At 42.9% G+C, this 24,410-nt stretch overlaps 2 protein-coding genes across 2 annotated transcripts in view; one reads left to right on the plus strand and one right to left on the minus strand.

Moving 5' to 3' along the window:
• Positions 1-1,522: 1,522 nt before the first annotated feature.
• On the minus strand, positions 1,523-11,503 carry SFRP4 (secreted frizzled related protein 4). Its single transcript, XM_066327974.1, has 6 exons — positions 11,062-11,503; positions 10,827-10,907; positions 10,671-10,736; positions 7,952-8,150; positions 5,179-5,242; positions 1,523-2,702 (listed from the first exon to the last, which is right to left on the minus strand). Exons 1-6 carry the CDS (start codon positions 11,501-11,503, stop codon positions 2,514-2,516), a joined length of 1,041 nt encoding a protein of 346 aa, XP_066184071.1. The 3' UTR covers positions 1,523-2,513.
• Positions 11,504-13,192: 1,689 nt separating this feature from the next.
• EPDR1 (ependymin related 1) overlaps positions 13,193-24,410 on the plus strand; it is a 29,130-nt gene continuing 17,912 nt past the window's right edge. The window contains exon 1 of the mRNA XM_066322004.1: positions 13,193-13,496. Within this exon, the coding sequence (XP_066178101.1) occupies positions 13,228-13,496 (269 nt within the window). The 5' untranslated portion in view covers positions 13,193-13,227. The remainder of the gene's footprint in view (positions 13,497-24,410) is intronic.

Below are 24,410 nucleotides of genomic sequence, written 5' to 3' on the forward strand. Positions count from 1 at the left end.
CTGGAAAAAATAATTTGTATGTTTTTTTCCCCTGGCAAAACAAAACAAAAAAAAAAGTTTGATTTTAACAGTTGTGAAATAGTATGTGATGTTACAGTGGAGTCTACGTAGCTGTTCCAAAAGTTTCACTTAAAAAACACCGCATTTGACTATGTTCACAATAAAATTTCCTTAAGTGATATATCATGACTTCAGTATTTGCTATTTCAACATCACATTGAGATGACTGTCACTCATTCTTTAATGGCTAACTACATATTCATTTATTGGGCTACTTTAAATTGGGATCAATAGGTAATCAAAGCTTAAGAACTCCTGCTACAGAGGAGTTATTTCTAACTAGTTTATTCTAGTTTATTTCTAAAACAAAACTATTTTACAAGTTTTCCAATCATACTGATCTTTTAGATCATGCTTATTTAAGTCAGCATTTTCAAACTCACCTAAATTAGTCACCTGCAAGTGAAATTCTGTCTCCTTTGATTTCCATTTCAGTTTCTTCATTTCACCAAACCTGATTAAGGTTCCACCTATAGGCTGTATTTAAGCACGTAAGTTTGCAGTCTGTTTAGACATGTCAAACACACATCATTCCTACTAAAGTCAATGGATGCTATATATGCTCAGTATTCCTGGCACCTGGAATGAATTTTAGATCTAATTCTGCAGGTGTTCCATGCTAACAAAATACAGTACCTGCCCAGAATGACCAGTGGGCTACACTCAACTGATGACCTTTGTATGTTTCAACCAATTGCTTAAAGTTCAACAATGACAATTTAGGTTGTTTTTTTCCCGTGTGAACTATTCTACATGCTATTAGCCCATTTTCTTGGAACACATCTGTCTGTTTGTTTTAAACATTGTAACTTTGCATCTATGTCTCAAATTTGCTTGAGCAAATTACCAAGTATTTAACTGCTGCTACCAGAATCACTTCAGCATAATCTGTTGTGAATTTCACACATGCAAATTTCATTGTAATTCTTGTCATAGCAAAGGTCAACACACTGACATGATTAATTGTTACTCCTTATGATAATCTACACAGAACTCCTTTTTTTCTGATGTAGAACTTCTCTTTTATAAAAATCCTCATTTTACCAGAATTGACCAGTCGAGTCCTTAGTCCTCCTGCAGAAAATCTTGAAGGTCTTTCAGGCATCTATTGTGAGCTCTTCTGATCTTAATGTTGGTGATCTTCTTGTGTGTAACATTAAATTGAAATCAGAAAGTGTTACCTATGGTGCCTCATCCAAGTACACCTTGGAAGGAACAGCATGAATGCCATCTAGGTGTCATGTTGATCAGATTTGTATCACCTTTGCTGTTTTAATATCTCACACAGAAAATGTTAAGTCAGTAAACTTACTGCATAAATAAAAGCATCTGCTTTCGTGTCACACTTTTCATAGTAAATGTTACTTTCTGATAAGAAAAACTGCAGATAGCCTGTTGCTTTGAGAAGCTCATTAATAGGAACAAGGCTGATTTATTTGTTTGTTTGTTTATTTGATCTCAAAGAAAGGTTAGAAATATGGTATCAAATGATAAAAAGTTATCCAAATTATTACTGAGCCAGTTGAAGCCCTATCTTCTCCTTAATACTGTACAGTAGCTGTCAGTTATCTTTAGAATAAAGCTTCTATTCCAGTTTTCACAGCAAAGCTATATTACAGCAAATGTGTTACTTCTAAGAATTCTACAGATCTGTTCTCTTTAATCTGTCCTTTCAAAAAAAAAAAAAAAAAGGATTTCTAATTAGATGTTTAAATATTTTTGTAATTAGAACAACAGAAGCCAGCCTGAAGTACAATAAAAAAAATTAAATGTCTGCTTTAAATGCACTTTTACTACACAAACCCACAAGATCAAATACTATCACTGTAAGCATATTTTCGGCACACACATAAAAATAATCACATAATGCATACCCAGATGCTTAATGGTAAACTATGCTTTTGAACAGTCTGAACAAGAGCTGTGATTCCAAACAGCAGACAGGTCCAGCTCCGGCAGCTTCAGTCATTGCTGCCTGAGATACCTGCCAGAGGTTACCATCCTTCTGCTGCTCCTCAGCTGCCGAGTCTAGTGAGCTCTCAACGAATTCACAGACTTAACTCACAGACTAATACTACAACAGCTGAGGAGAGAGAGACACTCCATGCAGCTCTCCAACATCTGGCAGGGAAGCTGACCAGCCAACTGGTAGAAGGAGTCAAAACCTCTGGCAGCCAAGGCTAGTTCTATCTAGATGGGAAATCAGAGCCCAAAGATAAAGCTCAGTCAGCTGGAATATGCCTATCTCATATTAGTGCAAACCTATGCTCTATGGCTTGCAGTGACTTAAAGGATAAGCAAACCTTGTAACAGTAAAGTGCAGCAAAAAGGTCTATGTAGAAACTGACATGATTTTTTAAGTTGATGAGTTCCAGCTTAATAAAACATCCTGACCAAGCCAGATTGTGACCCTTGTCGTGCAGGGAAAGTCCTTCCTTTTGGGAATTTCACACTCATACTTTTTTGGGGTTAATTTCTTTCTGGCCATTTCTTATTTTAATGGCCTTTTTGGAGCCACTGATCAGTGGGTTGGTGTTCTTGGTTTGTGGTTTCAGGGCTCCACTCTGACCACTGCGTCCTGAATTCTGGTTCTTACTGCGCGCAGTTCGCCGCTTTTGTTCTTGCAGTCTCTGTTCCCACCTCTGCAGAAATGCAGAAGACAAAGAGGATGTGTTAGGGAAGGACATAATCATAAATCTTAATCAAAGCTACCCTAAACCACTGATGCTAGTGTTGCCTTTAATAGTTTCATGCTCTATATTGCAAGGCCATTAATGTCAGCATGTTATGGCTATTTGCAGGGAGAACCTTCCACATGTTCTAGATTAGAGGGAATTTCCACAACACCAGTGGATGGAAATGACAATTGCCCATCTCGTGTGCATGCTTCATGTAAGTGCCTTTTCAGAAAGAGAGGGCAGCTGGCAGCATGCCATCAAAAAGTCAGGACCAGCACACTGGAACTCCTTTGCAAGGCCCTTCTTTGCTGTCTTGCTGAATGTGCTACTTGACTTTTCCTCAGAAAAGTCTACAGGAATCAAACTATGCTTCCACAATATATATTTAAGCACACAGCTACAAGAGGAGCTGGTATTTCTGCTTCTGCTTTTCCCTGGGGTGGAGAGGACTGGGCATGAACCAGCTTATGTTATGGACAGACAATAGTGATGATCTCAGTGAAATCGCAGTGTTGAGAGATGCAATGGCACATTTGAATAATGCACCTGCAGCTTTATTCAGCAGCATCCCCAAGAAATTTTGAAAAGCAACAAGCCTACCAAAGATAACAGCTGTCTGATTTTCAAACCCAGCAGTGCAGTAGTTAAAAAATAGGCTTTTACAGTAAGTTTAACTGGTCAGCTCTCCAAAACAGCAACAGAGACTGCAGACTTTCATCTCTAGGAGCAGAAATACCTACTTTAAGGGAAACAAGGCAGTAAAACCCGGAAAGGGTCTCACCTCTCCCCTCTGTTATCTTTCCCTTCTGAAACTCCTAAAGGCAGTGGATTTACTCAGCGATCAGAGCAAGAGAAGTGCTCTCTAGCTTCACTAATCAGTATCTCTGCACTGACTATGTTCCAGCTCAGACTATTGTTCTGGCTAGAGAAAAGACCAGTCATGTTGCGGTTATGTTAACAACTGTCTTCTGTGGTTGAAAGACAGCTCAAAACATCCATTTTAAGTGGTAACTCAAGACAAAATTTGGATGCAAGTCTTCAGAGATGGATGATGGGCATTAAAATAAATCCACTGTGATACCTAGCTCCATACTGGCTTTGTGTGGTCAAAGTCATTTTATGCATCTTTATAAAACGAAAACTATCAGCAGACATTTAGTTGTGTCCCACTTAAACACGCTTAAATGAAGATTTAGCTTCTGAAACTATTAATATGAGAGGAAATGACATGTGCTTTGAAGGGTATTTTGTTTGGCGGTCATGCATCTATTTGACGACCTGAAAACTGATGCCCAAACATGATTCAAGACACAATTAGAAATGACAAAACAGTGTGAGGAGGTGACTAAAACACACTGTGCGCCAGTAACAGGCCATTAAGTTGACAGCTGAAAGATTTCAGGAATCCAAGTCATATGTCAATATTCTTCTAAATCCCACATGGCAACCTCTGCAATTCCCATATATTTATTTTTAAAAGATTTAAAGCATGTTTTCTTTTCCACACATAAGTTTCACATGAGTAAGTGAAGACAGTATGAGAGAAGCATTGAATGCAATTTCCTGCAAGAATTTGGTCTGTAATCTAAAAGCTTCTGCTTGTGGACTCCTATGTCTCTCTCTTCTCTTCCTCTCTATCAATTGCCAATCAACTCATAATTAAAACAAACTTGCACGTATGTCCTTAAACATACATGTGTCCTTAATGCTCTGAAAACCTTTCTGAATTCCAAAAATAATTTTCTTCTATCTCTAAAAGTGTGAGGTAGAATCAGATCTACTCTCAATCCATCCTTTTTCTCCATGAAAAAGAGGAGTTTACAAGTAGAGCGATATCAAGTACTATCCTGAAGCCCCAAAAAGCAGGGGCATCTGCTGTGCCTGCCATTGATGTCTCTATACTAGAGACTTTTCCTTCCAGTGTTTCCCGAACCCAGAGAGACAATGCCCAATCCTTTGGGTGAGTCTTAGTAGGGAGGACCGGCTGAGAAGCGTGTGTCTCCAGCCTACAATCTTTAATGCAGCAAAAAGCATAGATCCAGTGCTGAGGATTAAAACTTCCTTTCTTATTTAATGTGGGCTACGTACTCATCTGCACATCACTTCACTTTCATATCATCGCTTCTTGCAGTAGCAGGGATATGAAAGAATTCATAGAGACACTATTGTAAGAAACCAGAGCTCACATGAAGATCATCCCACACGGTAAAATTGAATAAAAATAAAATTTTAGATACCCTAAAACACAAGATAAAAATATTCAAATTTTCCTTTATACTTGGGTAACTATGAGGGCTGAAAATGTTCAAGTGAAAATAAGGATACCCAGAGGAGTCACAGATATCTGAAAGTCATCAAAGTTAATCAATAGTGAAGTAAAACCAAGGTGTTTTAACTTTTTATCAAGAACATCAGCATTCTTTTCTTTGGTTGCATTTACCTTAAATCTTCTGTTTAGTTGGTCCTTCCATTTTTCAACTAGACATCCATCAAGAAGCATCAACCTGAGAATTAAGAAACACACACAAGTTATAGATATTTCTGATTTTAATTCCTGAGATGCTTTTCTAGATGATTTAACACAGATTGGGGTTGAAATGTACTCATAGGTGCTGGTACTGGCAGGTTTTATGTGTGGGATGATGGGATACCACATTTCTCTGTGTGAAGAGCAGATTAAATTTATGCATTTTACCTTTGACTTTGAAAAACAAGCTGTTTCACAAGCACCAGGTAATACAATTTAGCTGAAAAATAGTAATATGATCACTTACAATTGTATCCATTTCTACATATAAATACATGAGGATGGCAGTATGTGTTTCCTTCATCTAACAGCTTATATAAGTGCTTTAAGGTGAATTTGGAAGATGTATGGTTAGTGACACTTGCCATACTTGCCATACTTTACCAGTGAAATCTGGCTAGCTCCTGCATGAAAACATTGAATCTAGGTGTTATGAAATGAACAAAACAAAAATTTGACTATTATATATACATACATATATATATATATGCCTTAAACAGCTCCTAAAGCAGCTTATTTTAAAGCAGTCTGAGGTCACACCTTCCATGTCCCAACCTAGAGACAACTTTTTGGGGTTTTTTCGTTTGTTTTTTTGAGATACCAGGCCTTAATGTGCCCTAATATAAATTTCACTACAATTCTGGGGGTTTTTACTTAGACACCAGTGTTGGCTGGAAACATCAAGACATTGTCATTAATGCACACATCACACAGCACTGTTCCGGCTGGTGAAGGTTAAACAGTGTAGCAGAGCCTGACCTTCAGTTTCCATGAATAGCGCTGCTGCTCTTAACAGCTCAAACACAGTACTTACTAAATGCTGCCTCTCGTAGTCATTAGTCACTGTGCATTCAGTTTGACCAAACATAAAAGGCCTAACGTGAGTACAAGCCCTGCAGAATCAGGACCAATATGTTGTACATTTCCTTTTCTTTCCGAAGAGAAGTTAGAGAACTAATGTACAGGATTGACGGCAAGGCCACACTGCCATGAATGAAACCACAACATGGGGTACATCTGGTACAGCTTTGGTCCATGTCAAATTATCCAGTGAGGCTCTAACCCTAACAGCAGGCAATAGGTATTTTGCCATTGACTGCAGAGGAGGTACAGCTTCCACCCATTCTGCCTCTGTCATTTTAAAAAACTGCTGTAACTTAAAACCTTCTGTTTGCCTGCCACTGAGTTCAACAGGAAGTACATATAATAGTTTATGTTTCTTTTTCAAATCCATTTCAGTACACTATATGAAATTAAAAACTTCAATGACCTTTAGAAATCATCACAAGATATTTAGTGAATCATGTGTTTTTCCATAATAATGGAGATGCCGATTGTGATCTTTGACTTATGAAATCTCCCTTTCCTAACAGCCTCCAGAGGATCCTCTGCAAGCCAGAGCTCCTCCATCACTGCTCTGGTCATAGTCTTTCCACATCAGTCAGACCTCTTATCTCTAAAATTACTAACAGAAATAGAGGGATCTACATTGATATTTGTGAAATACTTCCAGACCTGAAGGGACAAAGAGCTGGGTAGTATTAAAATACTGTGTTTGCCAGCTCACCAAAAAACAAGTTAAAGAAATAAGATATCAGATGGCAAATTTTAGAAACACCTATAAAATGCTTCCAAAATATCAACATAAAACTCACTAAAAATATGGACATGCCCCACCACGTCCCACATGTGGATATTCTGTGGTCCTAACAAGTGTGCGTGACCAATTAACAGCAACACCACAGTATGCAAAACCAGCCTGCACATTTTACAGACAGCCTTGCCTCCAAACCACAACACACAGGCCTACACAATACCTAGAACACCACAACCTGCTCTGCTGGCATCTACCGGTACACTTGGGGTGCTAATGTGGATGCGATGTCCCCTTCTGCCTCAAGGAACCAGGCATTCATTACTCCTTCCCCTCCAGACCAGCAGGCTGTATTTCCTTCCATGCCTGGGGCTAGGCTGACTGCCAGATGAAAGGTCTGGTAAAGTTAGTTTTGTTTTGTTTTTTTTCCTTTTAATCATACAGCAGGACTGGCAAACTGCTCTAAGAGTATTTACTTTTCATCTGCCATCTGGGAGCTGGAGCTCCAATGGCTGCAGCTTTGGCTGGTCTCAGTACGGCTGTGGGATCAGGAACATCTTGTTGATGGCCCTAGTCCAAAGTACGGACAGGCCAGTGAAGAAGGCCTGTTTCTGACTCCAGCAGCTCTGCTGACAGAAGATGTGTATCATCTCCTGTCCACTCCCTTGGTGAGACAGAACGATGCCTTCCACGTGGTCCTGCCAACACAGACCATCATCTACAGCCACGGTTGGGCTTGTTGCACACAAAGCAGCTCATCCCTATGGAAAGTGATCCTGGAAAAACACTCCCAAGCTGGAGGTGACTGAACTGCTGCATGATGCCTTATCAATATACTGTCAGCACCTAATGCCACCAGATTTTCTGCTCTTCGCGTGAGCCAAATTTTGTAAACACCACATCATGGCACAGAGCTGAGGCTGATAAGTGGACAAAGTTAGCTGTGAAGGTAATGGAAACAGGTAGGTGCATGTATGAGTTATCCTAAGAAAAACTATCAGCAAAACAAGCCTATGATGAGGAAGAGAGTCCTCCTTCCTATCTATCACAGCCAGCTCTAACACTTTTCTGCACCACGTTGTCACGACTCACCTTGAGCGCCACTCATAGCACATGATGAGAACATCCTGCTTTGGTTGAAGAGGCGGGCACTGGCAGGAGGAATTTGTAAGAAGAGGCACTTGGGACAGAGGAATTGGTGTTGAAGACTTCAGTATGTCTCTGACTTCAACCACAGTCGTTATCTCATTGCAGTTCCCTCTTTCTACGCTTTTTACTTTAGCGTGAATGACTGCAATCAGAAAAATAGAGGAGTGAGAACAATAAACAGTCTTAGAAACTTAAACACATCTCAAAATTAAATAAAATATATTGAATTTGAAGCTGTTGTTTTGATTGTGAAACTAGAACTACTTCTGCCTGTGTGGGCATAAACGGTAGCTTAGAGTAAGAGAGGTCTGATCTCGATTTGGTTTTCAGTAGGACTGTTGACAACTGTGAAATTAAACATGTGCTTAAATTTTTGCCAGATCAGGCCAACCAGTCTTGCCTGGAATCACAGGCTCAGACTTGAACAACCCACTGCATAAATCTAGCCCATTCTCCAGCCACATCTGGCTATTTCCAATTAAGCAATGAATAATTTACCTCACAGTCAGTTGTCGTGTATCCAGTTTTTTCAATAATAAAATCACTTCTTCTAGACTGTAACCAGGAAATATGGTCTCTTCTTAAATATAAGAAACAAGGGAAGGCTAGAAACAGTTTAGGCTAGGATTGCTATGATTTACTTGAGCTATACTTTTTTTCATCTTGTGCCTTTGGATCCTCTACCAATAGGGAGATTAATATATAAATGAAACACTGAAACGGGTTCTTCTGACTCTGAATATAGAATCATTTGTATTTTTACCTTTCATTGCGGAAAACTGCATGTCTGCACAGATGCAAGAAGATGAAATGCTGTAGATTGCTCTGAAATGATCCCTGGCTAACTTTGTACCTACAAGCCTACCACTCCAGCATTTCATCCCTTCTCTCATGTGACAAATACCAAATCCAATAAATTAGGTATGATTTTTACATAAAGGATTTTGTCTCTAGGAAATGTCAAAATAGAAAAGGTTCTACTGTTCAAACACTCTTCAGTGAAAGAAGCATGAGAAGTGTATAGACCAGAGGGTGATCAGGCTCCCCTGCCAGCCACCAGGTCAAAAGTCTTCACATGAACCTCATAACATTTGCAATAAACTTCGCACATAGAAAAAGCGCGAAGTCTGGAGTTTATGTGCTGCCTTTATCAGGACATGCGTAACAGATACAAAACATGTGAGGAATTTCAGTTTGGGAGACTCAGAATCCATTTTCAAGACTGATTGGTTCTCATAGATAAAAGTACAATTTGGCTGTATGTCTTATTTTAAAGGTTTGCAGAAAAAAAAGGATTGATTTTCAACTCACTAAATCTCGTCCCTCAATTCATTTTCCATATAAATAGGTCTATTTATCTCAGAGGGTGCTGAATAAAAATTTGCATCTCAAAAACAAAATCTTGATTTCACAAATTCAATGGAATTAAATCTTGGACCCCAATATACAGGTTTTACCCAAGGAACACTCCCACTGAAATCACTGGAATCAGAATTTACACAGCTAACACCTGACTTTCATTTTTAAACAGTCATTTGATATCACTACTTTTTCACATGTTTCAGGCAAGTACAGCTCATTGTTCCACCAAAACATATCTCTGTGTTGTACTGATGCCAACCAAGGAATTATATAAAAAGAATACGCCATCTAAATGCACCAAAATGCTATATAGAACAAAAAATTGTACAATTCCTAAGCTAGAGGTTCAGCTTGATTATTCCCACCAAACATGCTAACAAAAAAGCAAATAGCTACAAACTTTCTTTCATTTGATATCAAACACATAGAAACTGAATTATAATATAACCCTACTGCAGAAGAACTGGATAAATGACTGGAAAAAAACCTGCCATCTGAGAAAATGTCCACAAAGTGCAAAATGAAGCAATACTGCATATTAAATTCATAGTTAATAGGGGCTTTGCATTGATACTAGGTTTAATCTGGTGTTTATCTTAATTAGAGTTCTTCCTGACTCACACCATCAGAAAACTGAGGCAGGAGGAAGCCAAGGGAGAAGAGGGGTGAATACTTATTTTTATTGCCAGTGTCACACAACATAAAATAAAACTATTGTCCATCTCCTTGGCTGGATGGTGCAAATTGTCACTGAATTCAGTTAATCTCTGACAATCCTGCACCAGACAGAACGCTGGCTAGTAAGTAAAAGCATATATAAATTTCTAAAAACTTTTTACTTTGCTGCAGCTGGTTCACATCTGCAAGTTTTATTTGAGTAGCAAACCCCTGTTTATTCTACCTGCTGGATGAAAACAGGAGCTGGCCAAGTCATCACGCTCACATCAGATGTAATTGCCTTTACTAGAGTGACCTTAGCAGCAGCAACCACCTTTTCTGCAGAGCAGAAGGGTGCACGTTTCTGACATTTTACTGTTTTTGTCAGAAACACACCATCATCTGTGCTATTACTACTACTGCCTGCACATGTTGTGTGGTACAGCTGGATTTTGGAAGAGGACAGCTAGGTATCCCCAGGCAAACACTCACCCGGAAAGGCTGTGTTGGAGCAGTATTCTCACGCCAGACTGGTTGAATGGGGCCTAGTGAGGGTTCAGCACCCACAGAGAGCTGCCTAACTTGCCGGGACACAAGGAGGGTGTTGGATGGGCAAAGTGAAGCATTTCCCCCATTCACTTACTGTAGCTGTAGTTCTTGGCCAAGTAGGTTGACAGCGTAGGCTTTGTCTTTTTGCACCTGCACCGCTCTTCAAAGGAAGAGAAAAGAAAAAGGTTGAGGGGTGTCAGAGCGACCCTGTCTCCGGGAAGGTGGAGGTGCGGGGGTGTCCTAGGCTCACCCTGGTCGCGGCTCCTGCAGTCAGGCTCCGGGGATCTGTCCGGGACCATAAAGCCCTGTGTGAAGTCCGTCCACTTCACATCTGCAAACAGAGGTGCGTCAGGGAGTGAAAACCGCCGGCAGCGGCTCCAGAGCTGGAGCGCGGGGCTCCCGCAGCCCCCCCGTCCCACCCTGGGGCGTCCCGCGGGCTGGAGGGCGCCGTCCCTCCCACCTCTCGCTGCCCCCAGGGTTCTCACCCTCCGGGACGTCGGTGACGATGGCCTCTGGGGAGATGCAGACGCCGCGGTCGTAGACGGGGAGGTCGTCGCAAGCCAGGCTCTCGGGCCAGCTGTGGTTGTAGCGGCGCATGATGGGCTCGCAGCCGTCGCGGGCGCGCTGGCACACGGAGCGGCACGGCTTGATGGGGTCGTAGAGGAACTCCAGGGTGCAGATGGGGGCGTACATGGCGCAGAGGAAGAAGGGCAGGACCGGGCTGCAGCCGGTGGCCACCAGCTCCTCGTACTGTTCTATAGCGAGGACGGCGTTTTCCTGGGTGCTGTGGTGGAGGTGGTTGGGCATGCGGGTGATATTCCAGGGCATGGAGCGGCACATGGGGATGCGCACCGCCTCGCACGGCGCGCCCTGCGCCCGCGGGCTCACCCGCAGCCACAGGGACACCGCCACTAAGGCGCGCAGCATCCTCTTCCTCCTGTTTCTCCTGCTTCTCCGCCTCCGCCCGCCGCCGCCCCGCGGGTCCCGGCGGCCGAAGGGCGCGGAGCGGCGCTGCCTCCCGGAGCCCTGCTGCAGTCAAGTCGCGGGAGCCGCCGCACCGACAGCCATGGACATCGCGGGACCGCATTTATACTAGTGGCACGAGTGACGTGCGGCCGATCGCGCTCCCTTGGCAGCCCCGCTGCTCCGGGGGGGTGGGAGGTGTGCGTGTATGTGTGCGTTTTGCTGTGCAGGCACGGTGACATCACCTCACCCCGTTTAATCCCTCGGCGACATCACTGCGTCTCTCGGCCGCCGCTCCAGCTCCGTTTCAGTTTTCATCTGTGTCATAAATTCCTTCAGGTGGAAGGGGGGCGAGGGGGAGGAAGGAAGCTCAAACCACACGGTTCTGCCGCGGGGCTCTACGCTCCGGCGCGGAGAGAGGGAAGGCGACGGTAGGAACCGCGGCTTCTTCCCGTGGGGCTGAACTTTATACGCTGCCTTTTCGCAGGGGAGAAGAAACTTTTTGCGGGCTTGAGGGAGCTCCGGCGGCTGTTCCCGACGCCTCCAGGGGGTCGCAGAATTCCCTTCATGAACTCTAAGACGAGGAAAGGCGTGAAGCGGACGGGCGGACAGTCGGTGTGGTGGCCCGGTTTGTTCGGGACCGGGGAAGCGGCGGCGGCCGAGCCGAGCCGGGAGCGGGCGGCGGGCCGGGGCAGCGCGGGGCCGGTGTGGGGCTGCTGTGCGGGCACTCAGCCCGCCGCCCCGCTGCCCCCGCCTCTGCCCCCCACCAATCGCATCTGCACACGAGTGGAAGAAGGTGTTTCAGACTTTTCCCAAGTTGTTTTTTATCTTCCTTTCCTTGGTGCTCCGTGGCCGCGCGCCCCTGGTGCAGCGGAGTGGCGTGCCCACGCGGGGGCAAAGGGCTCCTTCACAGCCCACCTGTGTTCCCCCCTTGCACGGAAAGACCTCCGTGCAAGGGCCCCTTCTTCTTCAGGGAAATGCCGCTCCCCAGCCTTTGAGGGACGCGCTGAGTTGAGATTAACTCAATAACACAGGTTATCCCAGTGACCTGAGAAAGCCCCAGCGTGGCTCAGAGGTGCTTGCCCCCGCCAGGTACCGTGGTGGCCCCGGTGTTGCCCCCTGCAGATGCAGCAGAGCTGCAGAGACAGGGCATCTGTGGGGCACTGGCCTCCCCTTCCCGTACTGGGTGAGGAAAGCACATGCAGGGCACGCAACAGCTGATACACCTACGAGGGCAGTGGGAGATGAAGGAATGCATGTGGGAATGCTTGGTGACACTTGCTGTCCGTGGGGAGGCCCTGAAATGCCCCCCTCGAGGGCAACATTAAAACAACTTGTCCTGTTCGCCTATCCCCTCCCCAGGCTCACGCAGAGTGGACAGGGCTTGGAGCCCGCAGCTGCCACCCTGGGCAGCCCTGGCGGAGCAGTGGGCACGGCCAGGGTGCTCAGACCCTCCCGACTGCGGCGAGGGAGGCGTGGGAGGACGAGGGTCCCGGTCGCTGTGCCTGTCGCCGCGCCGCCTCCCTCATGCCCCGCCGGCGTCCGGGCGCTGTGGCGGCAGCCGCCTCTCGCGGTCGGGGTGATGCGGGTTTGGAGGCGGGCCGCTCCCGCCCCCGGCACAGCCTGCCGCCCGCCTGCGCGCCGTGCGGGCCGGCCGTGCGCCGAGGGAGCGCGGCGCGGAGCGGAGCATGGCGCGGCCGGCGGCCGGGGGACGACTGCGCCCCGGGCCGGGGCCGCCGCTGCGGCTGCTCCTGCTGCTGGGCGTCCTCCTGCTGCGCGGTGGAGCGGCGGAGGCGGCGGCGGCCCAGCCGTGCCAGGCGCCGCGGCAGTGGGAAGGGCGCATCGTGTTCTACGAGCACGGCTCGGGCCGCAACACGCGGGCCGCTGTCACCTACGACGGCCCCAACCAGCGCCTCCGCATCCTGGAGGAGAGGAAGGCGCTCATCCCCTGCAAGAAGTAGGTGGCGGCGGGACCTGCGGCAGGGCCGGGCCGGGCGGGGCGGTGAGGGTCGGCACGGAGCCCGGAGGCGCCTCCGGGGGGTGTGGGGTGATGCGAAGCCGGGAAGGGGGGGGTCTCCCTCGGGGCCGCGTTGGCGGCGGCACCTCCCTGCGAGAGTGTGGGGAGAGCGGGGGCGGTGGAGGGGAGGCACCGCCGTTCGAGTAGCAGCTGGCGCTAGGAAACCTGCCCCCAACACAGCTTGGACCCGTCCTCCGTGTCCGTGTGTGTGTATATATCTCGAGTGATTTATGATCAACAGTGTCAGCTTTTTACGTTCAGAGATATTACCCCCGCTTTGCTTTTTAAATGCAATTGGAAGTTAATACAAAAATGTGAAGTATAATGGATATCATGAGGTATAATGGAGAGGTTCTACTCAAACGTGAATAACATTACGGAGTAAGGGAGGAGGTTGTAGCTCAGTAATTTGCTAACAAATTTGAGTTAAAAGTTCTGTAGGCCTTCTTAGTCCTCGTCACTGCTTGGTGCTAAGTCATAAGCAAGCTATCAGGATGCATCATCCATTACCTGTTGTACACTGTGTTCATTCCCATTGCACGGCCCTGCAGGACCTTCCTGTTCTTCGTTTATACAGGATGTATCTGTATCAAAATCCCTGTGTCATTGTCTCTTTCTTGATTTGCTGAAAAACAAATATAGAAAAGAGCTGACTAAAGAAAAGCCTCTTTTTTCTTCCTCAGCCTGCCAAGCTCAGGTTGGGTGGAAGAACTGATTGGCCTAGAGAGGCCTTCCTGAGTGAGACATTTCTGGCTACTGAGTGTCAATCACTTTCAGACATTATGTGAAAACATACCTGCCAGTGTGAGGGTAGCATGTCTGCCCATACCTCTGTCTCTCCCACCTACAAATTTTTCAAATCATTGTGCTTCCATCCTGGGGATGTGTGAGACAAGGTAAAGACCAGCCTACAAATGCTGTATCATCCAAACTAATGGTTTCTCCTATTAAAAGATCAATATTCCTTTTTGCCGCTTTTTTTCCTGACAGTCAATTTCATACCAACAACACATAGTAATTGTTTTAATCTTTCCAAAGCATATGCTCTTCTGTGATCTTTTTTCTCCATATTCCCTGGCGCTCTTAGAACTGTTTTGTGTGTTTCATTTATAGCTTGGCTTTCCCTCATTGTAAGCTTTTTATATTACTTTTTTGCATAGGAGCCATATGAAGGATGCTAAAAACAGCATACAACGTACAACTTTTTGCTGGTGGTCTGCTGACATAGGGCATGGAGTCTGACACTGGCCATGGGATGCTCGTGCTTCCTGTCTGCAGTTCCTAGGTTGACTTTCATGTTTGATAAGCATAAAACTGTGCTACAAAGCCTGTAGCATTTCTAGCTTCTAAGTTGTACTACACTCGTTTCTCCAGGCTTATGTTTGTTTTGTTTGAAAACTTTATTTCAAGATTGAATAATTATTCTACATTTTAGACTCTGGGCCAGATTTTATCTTTTGCCAAGATCTTGTCTTTTTACATTTTTGATAAATACCTGCTCTGGATGCGGTTTTATTCTGGGTTAATAGAGCTAGAAAGAGGCAGAGTGCAGACAGATGCGCTTGTTGGCTTTTCCTGTATTAGATTTTTGTTCTAGACAATTTCTCACCTCAGGGGTCTTTAAAATGTTTCCAGGTCCATGTTTTCTGCCATCCAAAATTGGACAGGGGTTTTGTTATCTGTGCAGTAGTGTCTGCTCAGGGCATGACCCAGCTTCTGTTTTAGTAAAAAAAAGAAAGTCTCCCATTGGTTTCAGTATGTGATGAAACTGAGGTTCTGAATTACTTTCATACTGAAATTCAGGTCTATAATTGTGATCACAACTTCATTTCACTGTGGACACAGTGAGTCGTAAACTGAAGCCTCCAGAAGTTAGAGGCAAAAGGATTTATCCTGTCTTTTGAAAAATAACCTCTCCTCCACCCTGTTCTGACGTTGACAAGAAAGGGGTAAATTATGCTGAGGCAGTGAGTATAAAATCAACAAGAAAAATAGTACTGCCCTGGTCTCTAAGGAAATTTCATCTAAATTTTCACATTTTGCTCCTATCAGATGTAACTTTTGTGCAGCAATGAGGGTTGGCCAACAAACACATTTTTCTACAAAGCATTTTCTGAAGCTTGCTAATGTGCTTAATCAGACACAGCCCTGTTCAAGTTATTGGCTGAGGTTAATTGAGGACACAAAGATTTGCCTGTGTGGAATGGCTTGCAGGCTCATAACCGCAAGAAAACATGAAACTTTCAGGGTTTATTGTGGATATCTGTTTCAACTTCGTGTAATTTACTATTTGGAATTTTCATACCTACATCAGCCCAGTAAAACATCCCTACCTCAACTCCAAAGAAGTAGCTATAAGATAAACACCCAGTTTCTGCCTCGTTAACATCACTTCTTTGCCCATCAGTTGTTTTGAGATGGCCTGAGATGCAGTGACCACAATGGTAAAGGCTGCCCAGTCCCCATGGTCCGGCTGCACTGTGTCACCTGCCACCTGGGCACGCACCTCGCTTGCCAGACAGCCCACAGAGGCAGTTCATTGGAGAAGTCATAGCTGTGGTTTCAACCAGCTTGTTGGGTGGGTGTTTCTCTGGATCGTACAGTTGGCTCCTGTACTCTGGCTCAGACTGTAAAGACTATCAACAGTGATACTAGGCTGAGATTTTAGAGGAAAACCTATTCCAGTTGGATTAATTTCTGGGCTTTCTTTTTCACTTCTTTTACAGACCTAGCCTTAGCTACACTCAGTTTCTTTTGTTTTCTCCAGCATGCCTTGCCCTGCTGCTTCTTTCCCTTCAGGATCAAATTCTTGGGGATAGACAAGGTGGGCAGGGACAATTTTAAAGTTTTAAAGAAAAAGAGAAAAGAAAACAAACATTGAGTATATTGTGCTGTTTCCCATTTGGACTAGGTCATTCCAGATATAGTGTGAAAGGGGAGCACTTGAAACAGAACTAGAGCTCTCGAGGCAAAACTGTGTTCATGCTGTTAAACACAGAACATGTTTTTTAATCCTTTGTTGCCTCTTGTATGAAGTGTCTTTTTTTTGTGCTCTCTGGATGTTAAACCTTCCTCACTCTTGTTCTAGTCCTCTGCTGGCCTCTGTCTCAGGACACTTCACAAAATAGGTAGCAGTCACTAGCATGGTTTGCAGTTGGGGCAAGAGTTTCTTTTTAAGGTAACTTTAAATAGTGTAGATTTGAGTATGGCACCTCTGCAAATTGGTGAGAAATCCTGGCACAAAAAAGTCCAAACAGAAAATCCTAGTGACTGCGTTGTGTGCCAGAACTTCATGTCATCCATCACCTTTCATTTTCTTGGAGAAACAGAGCAAGGGGTGTGCTCTTTGGCACTGCTGAAGCCACTTAACAGGTGTTGGTGCTCAGTTATGAAGAAAGGAAAGCATGAAGTCGGGAGCAGAGCAGAAATGCTACAGGTGGTGTTTGAGAGCTGCAGAATTGCTTGCCACATGCTGTATTCACAGTTTTCACGCTTATCTTCCATACTATTTTCCACAGAATGATTCTTGGGGAGGCCCAATAACAGGTTATCCCATGAGAAATGTGATGATGAGAAGGAAAAAAATTTCCATGTGGTCAAGAAAGTCAGTTGGAGGAAGAAAATGCCTTTTTTTTTTTTTTTCCCATTCTATGCGTGTGTTTTAACAGTAACCTCCTTGGCCTGTTGTACAGTACTCAGCACATTGAGACACCTGTGTATTTGAAACTTAGGGTTAGTGTCTTAAAAACTGTTGTTGCACAGCAGAAAAACAATCACAACGTACCTTATCAATGTTAATTTAAAAACAGAACTGCATGTTGTTAAATTCCTTTAGTTCACTCATATTTGCAAGAGATAGGCTAGTTAAGGGGAGGATCACTCCTCACCTGGCAACACAAACTGCTAGTAGAGGAGTGACAAAGCTATGTTTAGAGAAATAGGTCTCTTATCCTGGCAGGCTCTTTGCCTGTATATGTCAATCTCCGTCCTTGACTGAGGAGAGGCAGTATAAGGTCAGGTGCAAATATAACAACATTCATCTGGAGAAGAGGTGATGACTTTTCAAAATAAACAGAGTGTGGGCACACGTGTCTGACTTATCTCAACTACTTTTTAGTTGGTTTAGGATGTGTGATTGTAAAGGAAAAACAGCGGTGTCTGACTTATTAAAATCATATAATCCATCCGTTCTGTGGTCATTGTGGTGACTCAATAGGCTAAGTATTGAGCTACCCTGAGCGACTGCAAATTTGTTTCCCAGACTTGGTTTTGGGAGTGGTTTCTGCAGTTTAATGTTTTGGGGAATGAAAGACTATCATGGGTAAAATTTTCAGAATTGGCCAAGTTGCCCAGGAACCCAAGTTCCACTCTTTAAGATTATGTAGAATGTGCAGACTTATGAGACCCTTAATTTGCAGTGAAACAGAAATGAATTTTCAGCAGTTTCTTTAAATGTAACCTGAGTTCTTGGGACCTAAAACTGTTCATAAGCTTCTGTGTATATAACTCACTTCTGAGAACAAGAACTGAGGGAAGGTACTTCAACATCCTGCATTTATTTTCCTCCTATGGGTGTCAAGTTCTTTCAAGTGTCTGCTGCTGCTAATGACTGTGAGTTTGGAAAGGTGGCTTTGGAAAGCTGCTGTGCTGGATGCACACTGACAGTCAGATGCCAGGCAATAGCCTGAAGCAAGCCTCAGTTGTTCTAGTGAGAGTTGTGTGATAGGGTGTGGAGTGTTGGCTGTACAAGGCTCATCTCCTGCATTTCCATCATAAGCCCATTTACAAGTCAGTTTACTGAGTCCCTCAGTGATGCTCCCTGCCAAGGAGTTCCTTGGAGAAGAGCTGTGGGAGGGAGCAAGTGTCCAAGCAGGGAGCTGTGGTCCGTGATGGCTGCACGGAGGAGCATCTTGTCTCACTCCAGCTGTTCAATCTGTTTCTGCCCACAGGCAGCAGCAATCATTCCCTTTTTCCAAGTTCTTGATCTTGTTGGAAGTCAGCCAGGCTATACAGTTCAGGAAGGCACTGGAGTCAATTGCTTTTGTTGTTACAGGTGGGCTGGGTGGGAAGAGATTAAAACACTGCTCAGAGGAGGCAGTTGAAATTCTTCAGCCATCGAACTTCAGCAGTAACAAACAAGTGGACTCTGTTAGAGGAAGTTGGGAGCTGTTAGCTTAGCAAAGCTTCTTCTGTCTTGTGTGCTATGCTTCCTTGAACAGCAGCATCTTTGTTAGTTGTAAAAAAAAACCCCAAAAACCAGAAAAAAGCACCTGAATAAAGCAAATCCATTGCTCTGAGATGCTGTTCTGTTTAATGTAATGTTCTTGAAACCATTGTTCATCCTAAGTGCTCTGGAGCCATTTTATACAGTACCAAAACACAGCACACATCCAAACTGATCAAAATAAACTGGCTATTAAGTTCAAAATAGCGGGATCCACAAAACCCTTTAAAGCTAGAGAAAAAAAATGTAGATGAAGTGTCCAGTGACCCCAAATTGAGCTCTGGTTGGTGTACTTAAAAACCACTGTCAGACTCTCACTGGGGTCATTACTACCGCATGAGTTATAGATACTGTTTACTGGATGTTGCTAAAAAACAGAGATTCTCATTAAGAAGTTTTGTTTTTCTAAAAGACGTTAAATGGTGGTCACTAACACCGTGTTGTGCTTGATACATGGTGGATATTGGCTTAAGCCTTTTATCCATTTGAACCCTTTAAAGTTAGGGAATTTCTTCTTTCTTCCCTTTTTATTATATCTTGCTTGTCTGTTTGAACTTTTTGAAGTTATGTGTTTTTGCATTGAAACTTATGGCTCTTTTTGTACTGGACATTATGGCAGAAACTTAAGGCAAACCCAGGACTGCACTGAAAATATGTCTGTATCTCTATAACTTGGACCAATGTTTTCAAAAGATAAATCACTATAAATTTTATTCATGTTTTTTTCTTCTTTGGGTTTGGTCGGGTTTTTTTGGTAGAGATTTAAAGTGGACATGAAGAGAAAGAGATTCAGTGTTCTATGGTCACAGACAGCTGATGGTGATGTGACTGCACAGCTAAACAAACACAATGAAAGACATCTTTATATTCATGATCTTAATTTGGGCTTCATTCAGCTTGAGGCCTGATGCAATTTGGATGTCACAACTGACAACATCACACCTATTCTCACAGGACCAAAGGCCATTCATCTGAAAAAGTATCTCCTCTGAAGGTTAAACCAGAATTTCCTAATATAGGGCTTCTGTGAAGTAAAAAAAAAATGTTTTCTTTTCCAGAGAGAGACCTGATTTGTATTGCCTATTAACAGGCTTATCCCTTTATTAGCTGCACAGGACAGGTTTTCAACTGGATGACATTTTCCCAGACAAGTGAAGTCAGTGAAATGGTACCTTACTATGCCTTTTTTGGTATGCTAAGTCATTAGTTGATTCAAAATTAAAAGGTATGGTTCAAGCATCCTTCTGTCTTCTCCATTTTGCTATAAACTAACTGGTGGCTAACTTTGACATGGCATAATAAATAATACTGAGCTATTCAGATTTGAGTAATACTGAGCTATTCAGACTTGAGGCCATCCAGCTGTGTATCTGTGTAGCTGCAGCAGCAACAATCCAGCTCCTGAACCTCATCTTGATCAGCTTCATTCCTGTCTTCAGATGACTTGCATTTGGCATTACCTGTAGATTTGCAAGGAATCCTATGCTCAGCAACTTGGTGAGTTATCTATCATGAAGTATTTTTTACCTGTTGCTCTTCTTTACTCAAAGGGGAAATTATTTTCCCCTCCAGAATGTTTTCAAGGCACAGTATAGTGTCTGATGTGCTGGAGGGGAGATGATGTCTGGGTAAAACAGGGCCACTTTGTGCAATATTTTGGCTCTTCTAGAATAAGGAGCATTATGCCCAGCGTGGCATTGCATAACGTGAAGGTGGCAAATTAAACTTCTCACCTCTGCCAAGAAGCCCTGTTTCTTTCAGTTGTTTTTGTTTACTGCCTCACTTTCATGGCCCCAGGGGGGATATATGTATGTTGACTAGAGATCTTAGATTCTACAGGGAAATGTTGTGTTGTCCCAAGGCTCCGGAGGATGCGTCTTTGCTTGTATCATGGTTGCTCTGCCATACCTGAGAGTCATGGACAGGATTTTCTGCCAAGAATGTGTTCCCATTTGTGAAAGCACAGACAGTTCAACATGTGAGAGAGTCTTCGTTTTAAGTAGTGTATTGATTTCTGAAGCTGGTACCTCTTCTGCTTTCATACCCAGGAGTAAATTGGGGGTTTCCAACAGCAGCCTAAATGTCCTTGTCCAAAACCTAATTTATAACAGGTGGTAGCAAGAAAGAAGGAACAATTTGTTTTCATGTGAACTCATGGGGTTTTTATCATCTTTCATTAATAAAGATCTCTGACTAACATTTATTTGAGAATCATTGTTTTGAGGGTTATATGCAAACATTTGGCTTTGTATCCCACTTGATTATTAAAAGATGCTTCCTGTGTATCACAAAAAGTCCAAAAGGTAAGGTAACTTATGCAATTCTTGTTTTTGCTGGGAGAATTTTATTAGCAACATTCCTACAGTCAATATGGTTGTCCCCATAACTTAGCAATGACCATATTTATGCTTTTTGCAGAGTTTTGTTTATGTGTTTTCATGATTTTAAAAATTTCTGGCATCAGAACATGAATTTGGCAGTCATTTTCTTCTTGTACAGTGCTCACACTGTAGTTACTACAATTTTTCAGTCTTTGGCTACTAAGAGTTCAAATGTCTGGGGAGCTACTTAGCTATTCATTCCATGAAAGCTTATTTTATCCCTTTCATTCCTTATGAAACTTACCCTTCCATTCTGGCATCATTCAGACTATGTTTTGTGGGCTAAATCCAGCCCAGAGGGAACTTCCATCCAGCCTTCTGCCTTTCCCCACTGAATAGCTCCTTGTTGGTTTAATGATTGTCTGAAATTTGGATCCCTCTGTGTTGCTGCCGTTCTGTCCGTGTGGGAGGAACAGAAGAGACTGGATGCATAGGTTGGAAATTACCTCAGTCAACCAACCCTGTGCCTCAGGGTCAGTGGTATACACTGCCATAGTAGTAGTAGTGCCCTTGAAGGGGTGATTGAAAATCCATGGTGATATGTGTGCTGATGCCACACTGAATGTGTATGATCTGTTTCTTTTGTATATGAAAGTGAGTCTCGGGACATTGTTCATTTCTTGTCTGATAAAAATAACCTGCCTGTAAGATTCCAGCAGTGAAGAAGATTTAGATTATCAGGTATCATTGAGAGATACCAAATTATGTAGATTCTGGAGCTTTTTTTTTTTTTTTTTCCTTTCTTTCTTTCTTTCTCTTTTCTTTTTTCTTCTTTTGGTAATTAAAAAAAATAACATGGTTCAAAGCTTAATAGAACTACATGGAGGACTGCATAACTGTCTGATTCAACCCAACTGTCCCCAAAGAGTGATCTAATAGCTACAGGTATAAGAATATATAAGATTTATGGAGTTCTAGAAGAGTAGTAAAAATCTCAATTGCTGCCTTCTTTTGAATATTAGAAGACTGAAACTTTCTTTGCTCTAGCTTAACTTTCTTTGCTCTGGCTTCTCCCTAAATTATAAGCAAAAGCACAATCTCTTCATTGCAGTTCAAATTATTTTTTAATATGAAGCACCTAAGGAGCAGCTTATCCCTAAGTTCATTAAACTCATTTGCCCTTCTCAAATGGAAAGTGATGCTGCATACTTACTAGTTGTCTTATTTTCTATATGTATTATTTTTCCTGAGGGCAGTTCGTAGTGGAATGTGATAATGTGATAGATAGCAAACAGTGCAGAAGACCAATATTACCACATGTCTTGCAACATCTCTTATTAAGGTTACTTACTTCTTTACTTAGTTTAAAAAACAACATTGTAATAATACCCTGCATATTTACCTTCTAGTCAGTTGAATAGTTCACAAGTAAATCATTCCAAAAACAGCTTCACTGACCCTTAATGATTTGACTTCTAGTGCAGTAATGTGCTCTTCAGAATCTGTTCCTTTATAGCTGTTGCCAAATATTATTTCATACTTTAGAGTCTATGTTCAAAACCCACGGTCAACTGCTTTAGCAGGAAATGTTTTGTGATGTCTGTAACTAATTTTTCTGGTTGGCTGTTTGGAACAATCCATTTTCTAATGTACATTTTCTTAAGGCTTTAATGGAGTAAGACAATAAGGCCCCCAAAACACCTCCACATAATGTAATCCTTCTTAGCAGCAAGATAAAGGACAAAAAACCTCTGTCTTCATTCTATTCTGTTCTTATTCAGAGCTTGGGACCAACTGCAGTGTAAGAAAAAAAAAAAAAAAAAGTGGTATAAGATTGCAAGGAAGATAAACCACTAATAAGACTTTCTGCTGAGGTTTTGGTCTTTGTGAATTCTGGTACTTTCACACTTAGCAAGCCTTAATTTGATGTCCTTCTGTCAGTTCTTTGTGGGGATTCATGATGTCTACTTTATCTGAAAATCAGATGGCTCAGTAGATAAGAGGGCTTCCAAAAATGTTTCATGCTTTACCATTTATTTTGGTGAAACCCTACACAGGAAAACTGATGTGAGACCTGTATAGCTGCTAACAGCTGGAAATTTCTCCTTAAGTAGGCTGTCTGCATGGAAACCTGCTGTTTGTATGGATACCTGTCATTTCAGAAATTAATGTTTCTGAGTGGGAATGGCCAGATTTCCCCCTGAGTTTTCCAAGGGCAGTTTTGTTCATGGCAGTGCTAAAGATTTTTAAACACTTATATGGAGCCCAAAGTCCACCCAGTGAACACAATGAAGAAAGATTCCATTTTTCATTCTTTCAGTATCTCCTAATGCTATTTGCAACTGTGGTTTTATCATATTCAGATACTTTTCTTGCCAGGAAACTTATGATTCTGCCATACTTTTAGGCAGCCAGCACTGGAAAGTTTACTCATGCTGTGCAGTTATGGTAATTCTCAGAGGATACTTATTTGTAGAGCAGAATCCTGTAAAGATTGGGGAATTCTTACTGGAATTAGTTTCCAAATTAATGTACCACTATTTAATTAGATCCAGATTTGTTAACTTTCATCTTCTGTACAAGGAATTAATTTCTTTTTCTTACCTGTGAGAGTACCTGGGCACTTTGAGCAGTCTAGTGGAAGATATCCTTGCCCATGGCAGGGGGCTGAAATTAGATGATCTTTAAGGTGTCCTTCAACCCAGAGCTTTCTGTGATTCTGTGATTATTTGGACACTTCCTTGTATTATTTTAAGTACCTGTGCCCAAAACCACACAGGATTTGCAAAGCCAGACTGGTTTCTTACCCTGTCTCTTCCAGAAAACAGAGAAAGACACAAATTCAGATAACGTGCTTGATGAAGTGTGAAGGTGAGGTATTTCCTGTACTTTTTTTATAGATGAAAAAAAAAAAAAAAAAAGAAAAAAAAGAAATAGAGTAAAAGGAGATAAGTGTATGAGAGTAAAGACACCCTATTGCATTAAGTTCATCCCCTTGCTATGGAAGAGGGAAAATGTATGAGACCACATAATTGCTTCAACACAGCAGAAGATAAAAGATTGCTATTCTTTTTAACTTTCGCTCTGCCTATCTCTAAACCAAATGTAAGCATGAAGATACTGATTCTCAATACATTTATGTGTATTCTTTGTTTATTGACGTACTTACATATATTTTTTGTTAGTTTCACTGAATGTAAGAGTAGATGACTTCACAAGATGTGTACCTCATAGCCAGGTTATTGTAAGTTCCTAAATTCCTTAAGTAAATAATCTAGTCCTCTGAAGAAGAAAACAGTTGCTCACTAG

The sequence above is a fragment of the Sylvia atricapilla genome, chromosome 1, assembly GCF_009819655.1.
Source record: "Sylvia atricapilla isolate bSylAtr1 chromosome 1, bSylAtr1.pri, whole genome shotgun sequence".
NCBI classification, from domain to species: Eukaryota; Metazoa; Chordata; class Aves; order Passeriformes; family Sylviidae; genus Sylvia; species Sylvia atricapilla.